General features: G+C 45.0%; 1 protein-coding gene across 2 annotated transcripts in view; it reads left to right on the top strand.

Moving 5' to 3' along the window:
* The window catches only part of LOC143296151 (extracellular tyrosine-protein kinase PKDCC-like), a 110252-nt gene that overhangs the window by 58274 nt on the left and 39876 nt on the right, over positions 1-12102 (top strand). For both annotated transcript variants that reach the window (XM_076607953.1, XM_076607954.1), the window contains exon 3: positions 5790-5921. In XM_076607953.1, the coding sequence (XP_076464068.1) occupies positions 5790-5921 (132 nt within the window). The remainder of the gene's footprint in view (positions 1-5789; positions 5922-12102) is intronic.

The following is a 12102-nucleotide window of genomic DNA, read 5'->3' as shown; positions in this document are numbered from 1 at the left end:
GTTGTTGTTTTTTTTTTGGGGGGGGGGGTTGTTTCTTGTTGTTGTTGTTTGTTTTGTGTTTTTTTTTGGGGGGGGTTCGTTTGTTTTTTTCGTTTTTTATCTCAACGTCAGTTAGATTTGGTGCTTACAAATAAGACGACAATTCGTGTTAACTACACGCACACATTTTTTTCTTTTGATATAAACCAGTCTCTGATGTTATGATAACCATAACTGAATATGGATTTAAGATGAAACATACCATGTGTCTTGGTATGAAGAGAGAGCCATTGATGAAGAACACATTTCACATAAAAGCAAATATCCCAAAATATTTCTGGTTTTGTCGCATGTTCATCAACTGGTCCCCCGCCAGTTCATGCCTGTGAAAATGAATAAATAATCAATTTTCTTCACAATGCTGCTCGGTTGAAAGAAGACAGGTGATCATTTTTTTCTGGTGGACCATTGATCGCACATTCAAAACTATGTATCTATCAGTCTATCTATTTGTGTGTTTGTATCTTACGTTTCCATTTTTAGTCTTTGCAAAATTATTTTAAATTAACGGCAGGGTGGTTTAGTTGTTTTCTGCACTTGTTTTCCCCCACTGTCATGTTGCATGAAAAAATACATATCGTGCTTTTTTGTCATATATACATGTAAAGATTGCCAAAAACCGAATACATGTGTATGCTTTGTTCATTCAGTAGCTCTGTCAATGCACGTAGATACATGTGCAAATGATTTATAAATACTAACCTCCAAATTGTGTGTATGTGTGTGTGTGTGTGTGTGTGTGCGTGGGTGCGTGCGTGTGTGCGTGCGCATGTGTGTGTGCGTGCGTGCGTGTGAGTGAGGGGGAGAGAGAGAGAGAAGGTGGGGGGCAGAATAACAAATCTTTACAAGGAATGACGTTTTAGGCTGAGGCCTTATCTTCATCTTTTTTTCTTTCTTTTTTTCCCGAAGATGGCATTAACACAAAGACATATAGAGCAAAGCTGTTATGACGACGACAATGGCGAGGACTTGTTGCATGGATGTAGATGAAAAACAAGAGTTTAATTTGATCGTCGCTGTAATATTGATGATGATCACAGCTTTGAGCAACCAGAAAAGAAAAATAAGATTCGCTGGCGATAGACTCACACACTACAACCACCACCCCACCCCGCCCAACAACACCACGGCATTAGATTAACTGTGCCCGACTCTGGCACATACATGGGTTTAACGCTGTCAGGGTAATGACGGAAATCCACTTTGCTTCCAGTCTTCCGTCGCCTGCCTGCCAGCGTGCAAAACGGGTCAGCCAACACACACACTGATGTGGCGCGATTCAATTTGGAACTGGACCTGAGCTCTCTGGCCGCCTGGTCTATTTTTTTCGATATCTCCTCCACCAAATTTGGTACTCCCCCAACCCCACACCCTCACCACTCCCAGCTTTGACACTTCCATTGGAAGCGCAAGGGAGGGGGTGGGGGGGGGGGGGGTGAGGGAGGGGGGTAGAGTAGTGGCAGAGGAATTGGAAGGGACGACGACAACGCGGATTTCGGCTTGCAGCGTTTTCATTACCCTCGATCCGTGCATTGGTTTGTTGTGAAGTGCTGTCATCAGTGTTACCTTGAAGTAAGGCGGCCAGTCCTCTCTTTTCTCGGGTGACAAATTGATTGATTGATTGATTGATGTGGATACTTCTATAGCGCCTATCCTCGGTCAGAGACCAAGCTCTAAGCGCTTTACATACACGGGGACATTTGCACCACAGGCTGCTTACCTGGGTAGAGCCGACTGACGGCTGCCACTGGGCGCTCATCATTCCTTTCCTGTGTCATTCAATCAGATTTCAGACGCACACACATACACACTCAGACAGACATGTAACATTTTACGTGTATGACCGTTTGTTTGTTGTTGTTTTTTTTCATTTACCCCGCCATGTAGGCAGCCATACTCCGTTTTCGGGGGGGTGCATGCTGGGTATATGGATTACAGGATCTTTAACGTGCGTATTTGATCTTCTGCGTGCGCATACACACGAACGGGGTTCAGGCACTAGCAGGTCTGCACATATGTTGACCTCGGAGATCGGAAAAAATCTCCACCCTTTACCCACCAGGTGCACCGAGATTCGAACCCAGGACCCTCAGATTGAAAGTCCAGCGCTTTAACCATTCGGCTATTGCAAAAGGTAAAACACTGTGTAACCCCCTTATGTTGAGACTGTCATTGTGATTCGTGTTGGGAAAGATGTAAGAATAGAACCTGATTGAAAGGTGGGGGGAAAAAAAAAAAGAAGAAGAAGAAGGAGAAGAAGAATGGCCTGTGGTTGTTTTGTTTGGTGGGTTGGTCTCACCTCTTCTTCTTCGTGGGCTGCGACTCCCACGCTCACTCTGAAACGCGAGTGGGCTTTTACCGTTTTTACCCCCCGCCATGTAGGCAGTCACACTCCGTTTTGGGGGGTGGGGGTGCATGCCGGGTATGTTCTTGTTTCCATAACCGAACCGCAAGCTGACATGGTTTACAGGATCTTTAACGTGCGTATTGGATATTCTGTCTGCATGCGTGTAGACACGAAGGGGGTTCAGGCACCAGCAGGTCTCACAGTGCCCAGAAGAGAAGAATTTCTAGTGGCCCGGCGCCCCCCACATTTCATCCAGACTGACACAACGAAAACACCACTGGTCCCAGTGACAGGACAGCTCTGTATGGAGGGAGAATATGAGAGAGAGACAGAGACAGGCAGACGGACATGCAGTGACAGAGACAGACAGACAGACAGATAGGCAGAGACAGACAGACAGACATGCAGTGACAGAGACAGACAGACATATAGGCAGAGACAGACAGACATACATGCAGTGACAGAGACAGACAGACAGACAGGCAGAGATAGACAGACAGACAGGCAGAGACAGAAAGAGAGTGAGAGACGAACAGAGACCTGACAGACAGGTAGCCATACAGACAGACAGGCACACAGAGAGATAAGGAGAGAGAGAGACGGACAGACAGACAGAGACATACAGAGAGAGAGAGAGAGACAGACAGACAGACAGGCAGACAGGCAGGCAGAGAGAGAGGGAGACGGACAGAGACATACAGAGAGAGAGAGATACAGACAGACAGGCAGGCAGGCAAACAGAGAGAGACGGACAAACAGACAGACAGACAGAGACAGCGATAGAGAGAGATCGATTGGTTGAAATTTCGCCGACAGTTGGGGAGATTGCCATTCCGTCTTTAAATATTCTTTCTCGCGCCTTTTATCTGCAAGGCTTGGGAGCTGAACAAACAGGCATTTGTAGCAGGGGGGGAGGGGAGGGGGGGGACAGCGATTTGCCTCCCTTGAAATCTGTGATTAATGCTGGAACCGTATTGTTGTTGGGCCGGGGAAGAGAATCGTAAAGAAGGAAAGAAGGGAAAAGAATGGAAAGGGAAAGAAAAGAAGTTGGCGAGGAGGAGCTTGAGGAAGGTTTGATTTGGAAGAAGCCCAATTGTTGGGAGGGGGCAGGGTGGGGGTGGGGGGGTGGGTGTCCTTCTTCCATACCCCTTCCCCCACTCCTTTTCTGATTGCGTTCAGGATGAATGGATGGGGTGCATTGCTCTGTCTCTGTCTCCTCTTTGTGTGACTCCGTTTCTCTCTCCCTCCCCCCCCCCCCCATCACTCTCCATGTCTGTCTCTCTGTCTGTCTGTCTCTGTCTGTCTGTCTGTCTGTCTGTCTCCCATTCTCTCTTTCACGTTAGTTCGCTCTCTTTCTGTCAGATCTATTCTTTCACCCACATGTCATCTCCCACACTCTCACACTCACGACGTGAATGCTTGGGGAATTGAGAGAGATGCACCATGTATGGATATTAAACAAATAGATCAACAGATAAACAAAGACGCCGTTGTGTGCAGCAATGGCGGTGTGTAATTCTGTTCACTTGAACTGAGCGCGTGTGCGTGATTGAACATGTTCATAATCAGTATCACTCTTCGATTATGCATGCATGTAAGTCAGCTGATGAATTAATTTATTTGTTTGCTTATTCATTTATAAATTCATTTATTCATTTATCTGTTTGTTTGTTTGATGATTAGAGTGTGTGTAAAAGAAAGACTGACATGTTCATGGAAAGAGAGAAGGGGACCTAGACACTGACGCCGACAGAGATAAACAGACAGACGGATAGACACACACACACACACACACACACACACACACACACACACACACACACAGAGAGAGAGAGAGAGAGAGAGAGAGAGATTTACAACAACAAAAAAGATGCTTGGAAAACTAAAACAAAACAAAACCTTACAATAACAACTAAAACAGACAGACAGCACAAAAACAGACGTTGCAGCCGACACTGATGGCTATCCTGAACCCAAATACAAAACAAACACACCGCCAACAACAGCAAACATGCCACCATCATCATCAACAACAACGACGACAAACATACCAACAACAACAACAAACACAACAGCAAACATAACAACAACGACAAACATACCAACAACAACAACAGCAACAACAGCAAACATAACAACAACGACAACAAACATACCAACAACAACAACAGCAAATATAACAACAACGACAACAACAAAAACAACAACGACAAACATACCAACAACAAGAAACATAATAACAACGACAACAACAACAACAACAGTTTCAGTTTCAGTTTCAGTTTCACTTTCTCAAGGAGGCGTCACTGCGTTCGGACAAATCCATACACGCTACACCACATCTGTTGAGCAGATGCCTAACCAGCAGCATAACCCAACGCGCTTAGTCAGGCCTTGAGTGCATGCTTACATATTTGTGTACCTATGAAAGTGGATTTCATTTTACGTAATTTCGCCAGAGGACAACACTCTCGTTGCCATGGGTTCTTTTTCAGTGCGCCAAGTGCGTGCTGCACACGGGACCTCGGTTTGTCGTCTCATCCGAAAGACTAGACGCTCAGTTTGATTTTCCAGTCAAACTTAGGAGAAAGGGCGAGAGCGGGATTCGAACCCACACCCTCACGGACTCTCTGTATTGGCAGCTGAGCGTCTTAACCATTCTGCCACCTTCCTCCTGCGACGACGAATATTCCAACAGCAACAACGACGACGACGACGACGACAAACATACCAACAACAACGACGACGACGACAAACAACAACAACAACGACAACAAAAGACGGCAAACATACCAACAACAACGACGACGACGGCAAACATACCAACAACAACGACGACGACGACAAACAACAACAACAACAACGACGACGACGACAAACATACCAACAACAACGACGACGACGACAAACAACAACAACAACGACGACGGCAAACATACCAACAACAACAACAGCAAACATAACAACAACGACAACAATAACAACAACTACTACAACGACAAACATACCAACAACAACAACAGCAAACACAACAACGACAACAATAACAACAACAACTACAACGACAAACATACCAACAACAACAGCAGCAAACATAACAGCAACAACAACAACAACAAGAAACATAACGGCAGCAACAACAAAACAAAACATTCCAATAACAAACATACCAACAACAACAAACACACCACCAGCAACAAAGAGAACGATAACAACAAACATAAAACAAACAACAACAACAAACAAAACAAACATTCCAACAACAAACACACCAACAACAACAACGACAAAAAAATCAACAACCACCACCACTGGTGGTTGCAGCCGCCGCTGATGGCATTTGGTGGCCGGCCAGTCAGTCCACTAACGCTGTTGTTGTGTCCTGTGCCTCCGCGGCCAACAGGTGCTGGGCTTCTGTGTGCCTGACAGGCCCTACGACGGGGACGGCGACACCACCGTTGTCATGGTGACGGAGCTGGGCGACCCCATCGATCTGATCAAGCTGCTTCAGATGTCTTGGGAGGATCGGCTCCGTGTAAGTAATAACCCCGGTGCTCCTCTCTCTGTCTGTCTGTCTCTGTCTGTCTGTCTCTCTGTCTCTCTCTCTCTCTCTCTCTCTCTCTCTCTCTCTCTCTCTCTCTCTCTCTCTCTCTCTCTCTCTTCTCTTCTCTTCTCTTCTCTTCTCTTCACTCTCTTCCTCTTCTTTTGCCGTGCTCTCTCTCTCTCTCTCTCTCTCTCTCTCTCTCTCTCTCTCTCTCTCGTTTTTCTTTTTCTCTTCCTCCTCCTCTTCTACTGCCGTGCTCTCTCTGTCTCTCTCTCTGTCTCTCTCTCTCTTCCCCCTGTGTGTGTGTGTGTGTGTGTGTGTGTGTGTGTGTGTGTGTGTGTGTGTTTGAATATTTTTTGTAATAACTTCCTTCTCTCCCTCTCTCTCTCTCTCGCCCTGTGTGTTTGTGTGTATGCGTGCGTGCGTGCGTGTGCATACGTATGTGTGTGTGTGTGTGTGTGCGCGCGCGCGCGTGTGTGTGCGTGTGTGTGACTCAGAACAGTCAAACAAAGTTTTGTTTTCATTCCCCGTCCTTTTTTTTTTTTTTTTTTTCGTGTGTCGCTTTCATTCATTCTGGAGAATCGCAAACAAACGGTAACTTTCCAAAATTGTTCAGCGTTTAGCGTCAGCAAATAAAAAAAATTTCCCCGCTAGCCAGGAAGTTGGTTGTGTGCACAGCAGCCGACCGTGCATTGCGCGTGATTGCGCGTGATTACGTTCCTAATTTTTTGGTGGCCCGTCCCTGTAGAACGGGGGAGTGTACAGCAGTCGGCGTGTCTGTCTTTCACTTGCACCCTTCTGCTGCTTGCACAACTGATCAAGCTTTAAAGCCTGAACCGGACTATAAATGGCGGGCGATTTGAATCAAGCCAGTTTCTCACCAGAGTCTGACACTGTGACGTCGGTGAAGGTTTATTCAAAATAAAAGCCTAATAAAGCTACGGTTTGGCTTCATTTATGGCAGAGAGCGAGATTTGCCTAGCAGCTTCCAATCTAGACCTGAATTGACTTTGGAAAGTACAAAATGTGTCAGCTACACGTAATACAAAATTTGAATGCAGAGAAAAGGGGCGCAACCGAAACCTTGCTCTCGGGAGTTAAGACTTTAACTCACTCAGTACGACCAGTCCTCTCTTCTCCTCTACACAGACCCCTCGGATGTCCAGTGGGTGTCTGAATGACCCAACCTTCAGCTTCCGTCGTCAGAATTGTGGTATTCTTTGTCAACATTCACCTCTTCAGTATAAGAGCCTTCCACTTGCAATATTTTGATGATGGTAACTGGGGTGAAACGCTGTTAACGTCGTCTCTTTCGCCGTTCGTATGGAGAGAGTTAACTTGGTAACGTTTTTGAGTGTTGGTAACTTTGGAGTCAATTATCTCGTTAATTACGGAATTAGAATTGACTTTAAAAAAAATAAATAAATAAAAAGTTATGCACAGCCGTACATTGCTCCGTGGTCGTTTCTCGATGGTGCCGAGTTGAACTCGGAGTTTGAAAGCTGAAGGAATTGTTTATTTATTAATTTATCTGTATTCGCACAACACCGACATATTTCTGTAAATCAGAATACTAGCCATGCAAGGCTCTCGGAACTAAAATAAGGAACATTTTTCAGTTAATACGAGGTCACTCAGTTTTGAAGAACTATAGAACGACGCCCGTTAGTTCAGTTTCACAAAGAATCTTCTAGAAAGTCTTGAAAGAGAGTGCGAGGAAACGCGAACACGATTGCTTCAACCTTCACCTTGCGATATTGAACGAAAATGAAGGTCAAAAAGGTCGAACATTTGTTTTAACAGACTTCATTCTATTGTCCACGCCACTTTCACAAGATGCATCAAAATTGTTCCATTCCCGTTGAGCGAAATACGTTCACTTCATCTTGGGTCATTGGTAATTCATTTACAGCTTGGTCTTTAGTGAAGGATTGTGACTATCAGACTATGAGGCAAGACTGCACTGGTTCTTGAACCTTTGGGGTTAGTAGGCCTTGGGGAACGATCCCAGCGCCAGCTGTCGTAAAGCCCTCTTGACCGTGAGAGTTTGGATGTAACTTGGGCAAGACACTGTCCGCAATAATCAAATTCTAGACCACATAGTCGGGACAGTACGTTTCTGCTCTGCTGTTGTTATGGTCATTGTCTGACAGGACTGACTCCACGAGCACTCACAAGCATGCTCTTTCACTCACCCACCCCCACCCACACACCACACACACACACACACACACACAACACACACACACACACACACACACACACACACACACACACACACACACCTTTCTCCAACCGTGTTCCCAGTCCTTCCAAACTCAAAATCAGCTCAGGTTCATTTTTTTTCTGTGTGTATTTTTCTTTACTTTTTTTTTCTTCTTTTTTGATGTGCGATTGATTTGGAACTGACTTTCCTTGACGAGAGTCGGCCGGGGTTTCACGGTACAGGCAAAAGTTGGGAGTGGGACACAGAGAGAAAAAGAGAAGAAAAAGAAGAAAAAAAAATCGACATTCGGCGGACGAGAAAGTTGGGGAAGGGTGTGGAGAGGAGGATGGGGAGGGAGTGAGGGAGGGAGGGAGAAATTGATCGAAGGTTGGGGACCCAGCGCCCGGCACCTCATTATGACGGGCAAGGTTGAGTGCGTGCGAATAGCGCTGATGATTTGGCCTCTGCTTGCTGGCATCGACCACCACCCCCCTCCCCACCCCTACCCCCCCCCCCACCTGACTCCATCCTCCCACCCTCCCCACTCCACTGAAACCAAGGGATCGAGGGAAATGGTGTGGGTGTGAGGGTGGGTGTGTGGGTGGTGTATGGTGTGGAGTGGGGGTTGGGAGGATGGGTGGGGGGGGATGAAAGATGCCATTTCTCCGGGGCATTGGTTTGATCCACTAGGCTGAGAAACAACTCTCCCTCTCTCTCTCTCTCTCTCTCTCTCTCTCTCTCTCTCTCTCAGTGCTCTTTTTGTATTAATAAATTATTTTGTTTCTGTTGTTTTTAGTGATCTGTGGGGTTTTTTTTAATGTCTTTGTGTCTATGTTTATTGTGTGTGTCTGTCTCTCTGTATGTGTATTTTGTATGTCCACGGCTAGTTTTCATTTGACTGGTGTGTGTGTGTGTGTGTGTGTGTGTGTGTTATTACTTTGGGCGTTTTGCCTTATCACTGCTGTTTTCTTCTTCTTCTTCTTCTTCTTCTTCTTCTTCTTCTTCTTTTTCTTCTTCTTTTTCTTCTTCATCTTCTTCTTCACTCTCTCTCTCTCTCTCTCTCTCTCTCTCTCATCTGTCCATATGTCCGCAACTCTGTCTCACTCGCGTGCATTTATCACCTCCCTCTTTCCCCGCGGAAGGTATCTTTCAGCTGTCAACAGTATCATTGCCTCAGTGGGGCCCAGGGTTCGAACCCTGACAGTGTAGGTAAAGGATGGAGTTTGCTGTTAGTGTCGGGTTATCATTGTCACACATCTGCTGGAAATGGAACCCCCATCCCCACCCCTACCACCTTGTGTACACGTGTGTAGACGATGACAAATGCACATTATAGACCCCCACCCCACCCCACTCCCCAGCCACATCAGCTCTGTTGGGTTAAAAAACAACAACACGAAAACCACCTGAAAATATCCAGAGTACAGCCACTCCTACCATGGAACAACGGTTTCAGTTTTCACACTTCATTCAGTGCCATCTTTTCACACTTTTCTTTTTACTCTTCTAGCTAAGTTATTGTTGAAATGAAAGTACAGTTATTTTCTTTCACTTTCTTTTTCTTTTTTTTAACCCAAGATCAGTATCGGGTACCAGACATTGAAAGTGGCTGACAAAAGAAAACGTCTGGAACGCCTGGTATGAAGTGAGGCCCCAGTCTTGCCAGTCCCCAATCTTATTGATCCAGAGTCTATACTTTGCTGTGGTGGACCTAGTCGACTTCGCAGAGAACTACGTTGGGTTTTGTTGTTGTAGAGAGATGGATGGATGGATGAATAGGTAGATAGATAGATACTGAAGTGAAGTAAGGCTACATTATTTTTACTTATAACCATTGTTGTCTTATTTATTTTTTTTATTATTATTATTTATTATTATTATTATCATTACTACTACCTTTTTTGTATTATAATTATTATTTATTTATTTACGTAAGCTTATCTATTATTTATTCACCTTTTTTCTTTTTTCTTTTTTTTTCTTTCTTTTTTTCTCAAGGCCTGACTAAGCGCGTTGGGTTACGCTGCTGGTCAGGCATCTGCTTGGCAGATGTGGTGTAGCGTATATGGATTTGTCCGAACGCAGTGACGCCTCCTTGAGCTACTGAAACTGAAACTGTTGTTTGTCATGGTGTTTTTTGTTGTTGTTTTTTTCACCCAGAGCGATGACCGCTTGATTGGAGGAGGATGACCCACCCGAGAGCAAGAAAAAGAGAAAAAAAAAAGAAAGAAAAAAAGTGGAATATTTTATGATATTTGATGTTGTTTATGATACTGCCGCTGTGTTATGTGTTCACTGTGTGTTTGAGCTGTTTTCCGAGCACACCATTGTTCCATCTCTATGTGTTCGCAATGTCTTTACTTGCTTTTGGGAATATAATCATGTTTAAACCAAAAACGTGGAATGTTTTGGTAAAATCCGAGGGATGGTGGGAAAAATAAGAGGTGTTGGTCAAACATATTTCTGTCAATCTATAGCTCTATTTATCTATAGATAAACAGATAGAGATAGATGGATAGAGAGATGGATGGATGGATGAATAGGTAGATAGATCAGATACTGAAGTGAAGTAAGTCTACATTATTTGTTTAACTCGAAAGGTATGTTTAACTCTGTACCTTTCGAGTTGTCTCTGTTGCATCATCTTCTCGACGTTCATCTTGGAAGTTGTTTGTTGTTGTTTGTGTGTGTGTGTGTGTGTGTGTGTGTGTGTGTTTCTTTGATGTTTGTCTGTTTCTTTGTGTGTGTGTCTGTGTTTGTGACATGACAGTGCGCGACAGGAAGGCTTAGTTTATCCAATTTTGTCCATAGGAAATGTTGCCCAGCAACCAGTCATAAGCGAGGCTCCAAGCCGGTGCTAACGAGGTGTAACAGCGCCAAAGAGACAAGATTCCCCTGTGGCAGATGGCACTGTATTGATTTTCCGCTCCGCTCTGTGTGTGTGTGTGTGTGTGTGTGTGTGTGTGTGTTTGTCATGTGTGCGCGCGCGCGCGTATACATGTGTGTGTTTGCGTATGTGTGTATGTTTGGGGATGTGGGGGTGGGGGGGGGGGGTTGCTCTGTGTGTGTGTGTGTGTGTGTGTGTGTGTGTGTGTGTGTGTCTCCCTGTGGCCTGTTTTCATATTCACTATTGACAGTCGTTGTAATCTCCAGCGATCGATAGACTGTTCGGTGTTCCTATCTTCAGTGGGGAATTCTGTCAGGTCTGCCTGGCGATGGACCGGTACCGTGCTGTGCGTTGTTCTTTTAGATATATATATATATATATTATAATAACTCGTAGTGTACGTGGTGTTCTGAGAACGAATTAAACGCATTAAGACTCACGCGGGTGCACATACACAGACACTTTTACAGGTACAGACACAGACGCGCACACAGCCAAACATACAAAGACACAGCCATACCCATACCCACGTTCCCATACCTCCTACCACACACACACGCGCACACGCACACACACACACACACACACACACACACACACACACACACACACACACACACACACACACGCACACACACACACACACACACACACACACACACACACACGCAGACACACACGCACGCACGCACGCACACACACACACACACACACACACACACACACACACACACACACACACACACACACTCCCTCTCTCCGTCCCCATGCACACACATGACAATCCAGCAATGATTCCAGCACGTTTTGAAACGGTAGGGAGGGGAGGATTGGCCTTACTCGTAGGAATCAGCTATTTATTTATCTGTTTATCTTTTCATTTGTATTCATTCTCCCTTCATCTTTTACCTCCTAACACACCCTTCACTTGTCTATATTTTTATTTATTTATTATTCACTTAATTGTTTCTATTGCCTAATTAATTTATTCCATATCATGCTGCTTAATGGTTCGCACAAAACTAGGGCAAGGCTCTTAAGACTTAATTAATCAGCGCATTGGGTTGATATGATATGTA

Source organism: Babylonia areolata, chromosome 21, assembly GCF_041734735.1.
Source record: "Babylonia areolata isolate BAREFJ2019XMU chromosome 21, ASM4173473v1, whole genome shotgun sequence".
NCBI lineage: Eukaryota > Metazoa > Mollusca > Gastropoda > Neogastropoda > Buccinidae > Babylonia > Babylonia areolata.
This window is presented reverse-complemented; position numbering and strand designations above follow the sequence as displayed.